Source organism: Protobothrops mucrosquamatus, unplaced genomic scaffold, assembly GCF_001527695.2.
Source record: "Protobothrops mucrosquamatus isolate PMUCROS unplaced genomic scaffold, P.Mucros_1.0 scaffold595, whole genome shotgun sequence".
Taxonomy (NCBI): Eukaryota; Metazoa; Chordata; class Lepidosauria; order Squamata; family Viperidae; genus Protobothrops; species Protobothrops mucrosquamatus.
In genome coordinates, this window is record NW_015386894.1 from 244,243 (window position 1) to 248,553 (window position 4,311).

General features: G+C 36.4%; 1 protein-coding gene across 1 annotated transcript in view; it reads right to left on the bottom strand.

Annotated features, from left to right (window-relative positions):
• Positions 1-1,454: 1,454 nt before the first annotated feature.
• Positions 1,455-4,311, bottom strand: part of NCK2 (NCK adaptor protein 2) — a 28,017-nt gene continuing 25,160 nt past the window's right edge. Inside the window, exon 3 of the mRNA XM_015817492.1 lies at positions 1,455-2,879. Coding sequence (XP_015672978.1) covers positions 2,685-2,879 — 195 coding nt within the window. The 3' untranslated portion in view covers positions 1,455-2,684. The remainder of the gene's footprint in view (positions 2,880-4,311) is intronic.

Sequence of the window (4,311 nt, forward strand, 5' to 3'; positions counted from 1 at the left end):
TCCTCCTGTATCTTAAGCCTGTCTTCTGGAGTGTTGGCTATTCCTGCCAGCTTGGTGTCATCCGCAAATTTGATGAGTTCCCCATCTATCCCCTCGTCCAAATCGTTGATGAAGATGTTGAAGAGCACTGGGCCTAGAACAGAGCCCTGGGGCACCCCACTACACACTTCCCTCCATGTAGATGCAGTTCCATTGAGGACCACACGCTGAGTGCGGCCGGTCAGCCAGCTACGAATCCATCTGGTGGTGATGCTGTCTAACCCACATTTTTCTATCTTAGCAAGTAGTAGGTTGTGATCTACTTTATCAAATGCCTTACTGAAATCCAAGTAAATTATATCCACAGCATTCCTCTGATCCACTAATTTTGTCACTTGCTCAAAGAATGCAATAAGGTTTGTCTGGCATGATCTGTTTTTGACAAACCCATGTTGGCTTTTAGTAGTGATTTTGTTTGCCTCTAGGTGTTCGCTGATATGTTGTTTGATTATCTTTTCCAGAATCTTCTCAGGTATTGAGGTCAGGCTTATAGGTCTGTAATTTCCTGGATCCATTTTTTTTCCTTTTTTGAAGATGGGAACTACATCAGCTCTTTTCCAGTCCTCTGGTAGTTCCCCGGTGCTCCAAGATCTTTGAAAAATATAGTTCAGTGGTTCTGTGTAAAGTTACTTCTAATCATTTTTGGAAATGTGGAAAACATGAAGGGACATTTTACCATGCATGGTGGAGTTGTGAAAAAGTAAAAATATATTGGACACAAATACATTTAGTGATGCAGAGTTTTAGGAACCAGACCTTTTCTTATTAGAACTTATTAGACAATCAACTGAAAAGGCTCATGGAGAATTGGTTTTATCCATGGTGAGGTGAGGCAACTATATGCACAAAGATGGAAGACCACAGAAATACCAATAATGGAGGAATGGATTATGAAGGTGGCTGTGTTTGCAGAGATGGCTACATTGATTTGTTTTATTAAGGGACTACAACTACTTTTAGAAACACTGGAAACCCTTTATAGACACTTTGCCGAAAATGGACAAAAATGAACTGCTGATTTCAGGATTGATTAAAAAAATTTGTTTATGGGAAGAAGGGAGCTTTGATATGCAATGTGAGAGTGGAGATGCTGTAATTGCTGCAAAGGTGATCAGAAGTCAGATATTTTTCTTGGGGTTTTTGCCATTGATTTTTTCTTTTACCCTATTATCTTTTCCCCCCTATTTCGTCTTTTATGTTTTTGTAGCTTTTAAAATCTTTATAACATCTTTTAATAAAAATTGTTCATTAAAAATTAACTGTTAATGAAATCCATGCTATTTCAACAAAGGAAAACTATAAAATATTTGATTTGTCCAGATTTATGTAAAGAGGAAATGCTATCTTTGCACTGATTTGACAATGATACTACTGCCAATGCCATTATCAAGGATAAATGCAATACTCCATCTTCACATGATACCTTTTTATTACAATATCAAAAAAGTAGGGTGGGGGAGGTATGCAAGTTTTCAGGATCAACAAGGTCCTTTTTTAATATTTTCAGGAATGTGCCATCAATACTATATTTAAAACCATAAGGAGGTTAAAAGAAACACAAAAGAAACGCATTTTCTTCATATAACATTCTGTGTGTCTTACTACCAATCACACCACCTTCTGTAAACCCTGATTTTTTTTCTGTTATGTAAATATATATATATATATATATATTATAAGTATGTATGTATGTATGTTTGTATGTATGTATGTATGTATGTATGTGCTGGAAGCCCCACCCACCCATAATTAGCTATGTTTATCAAACTTCTGTATTAGTGTCAATTGGCTACAGATACATATTACTTTAAGAATTAAATACATAACTGTTTAATTCAAACAAGCAGAAGGGCAAGAAGAAAAAGCATTATGTGGATGGCACATCTGGTTGTAGATACCAAAACATTCAACCATTACAATTCAATGATTCTCTAAGTAATCAACTTTCAATGAAACATCTTGGTTGAAATTACATGTCAAAATATGCTAGATAGTTTTCTTTACTACAATCATACCGTAGTAGTTTAAGAAGAACTATTACAAAATGCTTTTAGTTAGTGTACTCTTCACAAAGAGCCAAAAAGCTATGTAATAGTTGTAGTAGAGTTTGGGAAGAGTGCTTCTAGAAACTAGGAATTTTAGAAATATATTACTTGGTAAGCAGAATAGCTACAGAACTCACAGCCACAACCATTATGTCTACTATTATTTCACTTAGTTAGCTGCAGGTTCAGCGCATTCAACTGTGCCCAGTCTCTCAATGATGATTTCTGCCATCAGGAGCCGTCTGATAACACTGTTTCTCACTTGAGAATACCCCTCCTTTTTCTGGATTAACTCTGTAAACATACATAGAAGAGTTAAGAGCCCAGGAAATAAAACGAGTGCTTACAATGGCACCTAAGTGAAAATTTCAACCTGAGGGGATTCAAAACAACTTAATTTTTAAAAAGACTAATAGGCAAAAATGGGGGTAGAGAAAAGCAAGGAGGAAAAGAGAATATAACCAACAGAGCAAATACTCAGAAAGAGACCATTCACTGACAGTTGTGTCTGGTGCAGAGTGCCCTGCTCTATAAAAGTGATTGAGGACCTAAGGCTTTTAAGTTACAAAAGACCCCAGCAGGCCTAGTCCATCTTCAATGTCACTGAAGTGCTTTGACAAGATATAACTTTTCCCCGTGCTCACTGGTGAAGATAGGAGCCTTTTTGTAGTGTTCCACCAACTCATCCATAGTATTAAATCGACGCTGCCCAATGCAATAGACATTGTCCACCAGCTGCACCTTGAAATGTTTGTTCTTCCCTGAAGCCTTTAGAGATACTGAAAAGTCACTGGGCTGCAGAGAGAAAGGAAAGACAAATGTTTAGACAGTGCACGACATGGGATTTAAAGTCTGTTTCAAGAGAAATTATCTGTACTCTGTCTCCACATACACTATGGATTAAGTATTTTCAAATGTGTATTACTACCATCAATGGCAGAGTGGCAAATCTAATGGAAGTATCTTAGTAACATCATATACTAATATAAGTCAAACAATTTATTCAGACTATTACTGATTTAAACCCGAGGTCTCCAACTATCTAGAGAAAAAACTTCTATGCACACTCAATAATCATAAATATTCAAATGCAGAAATAATGTCACTATACTAGCTTTACATTAAATTCCATGACCACAAGAGGGCCTTTCTTATTTTTTGTAAAAGGTGCCTAACACAAGTTTTAACAATTCAACATTTAACATGGCCCAAGATAAACATGTGCATTACTGGTTTAAAATATATATTTAAAACTCTGCTCTTCTTATCTCATTATACAAGAACGAAGTTTTCAAACAATGAACTTATTTTTGCTATTTGCAAAGGGGGGAAAATCACTCAGCAAAGATGCCCGAGCACACAGAATTTCCTTCACCTTGTTTCCTTCAGCCTCTGACTGCGGTGATTTTCTACTGACAATAGTTTGCTTGTTTCACTTTAAAATGATTTGCTTCAAAAATATTTTTTTTTTCATTTCCAATTTTGTGTAGTGAAAGATTAATCTCCTTTTGGCTATTTACCTAGATCAATGCAGGAGCTAGGCTGCATGTTTAAATAGCAAACTAGCACAAAGGACTGATTTGTAAATTAGATACAAGAGGTCCTCAGCTTACAATCTTATTTCATTCATTCAAGTTACCATGATAGACAAATGCAGATAATAAACAAAGTAAAGTTTAAGATAGAATTAAAATACATTTGTAAAACAATCTAACATCCATAAGTGAGATCCATGATATAGCCCAGGGGTGTCCAAACTTTTTTCAAAGAGGGCCAGATTGGATGAAGTGAACGTGCTGGAGGGCCGAACATTTTTCCAAACATTCTTTGAACCATTACAATTAAATGCAAATGAATTATTGTATGCCTCTTTCCTCTCCCTCTCTTTCCTCTTTCTCTCTCTCTCTCTTTCCTTTCCCTTTCCTCTCCCCCCTCTCTCTTTCCTCTCCCCCTCTTTCTCTTTCCTCTCTCTCTTTCTCTTTCCTCTTTCTCTCTCTCTTTCCTCTAACTTTCTTTTTCCTCTCTTTCTCCTTTCTTTCCTCTTTTCTTCTTTCCTCTTTCCTTCCTTTCTCTTTCCTCTCTCTTTCCTTTATTTCTCTTTCCTCTTTCTCTTCTCTTTCCTCTTTCTTTCCTCTCTCTCTTTTCTCAATCTTTTTTCTTTCCTCTTTCTCTCTTTCCTCTCTCACTTTCCTTTCTCTTTCCTCTCCTTTCTCTCCCTCTTTCCTCT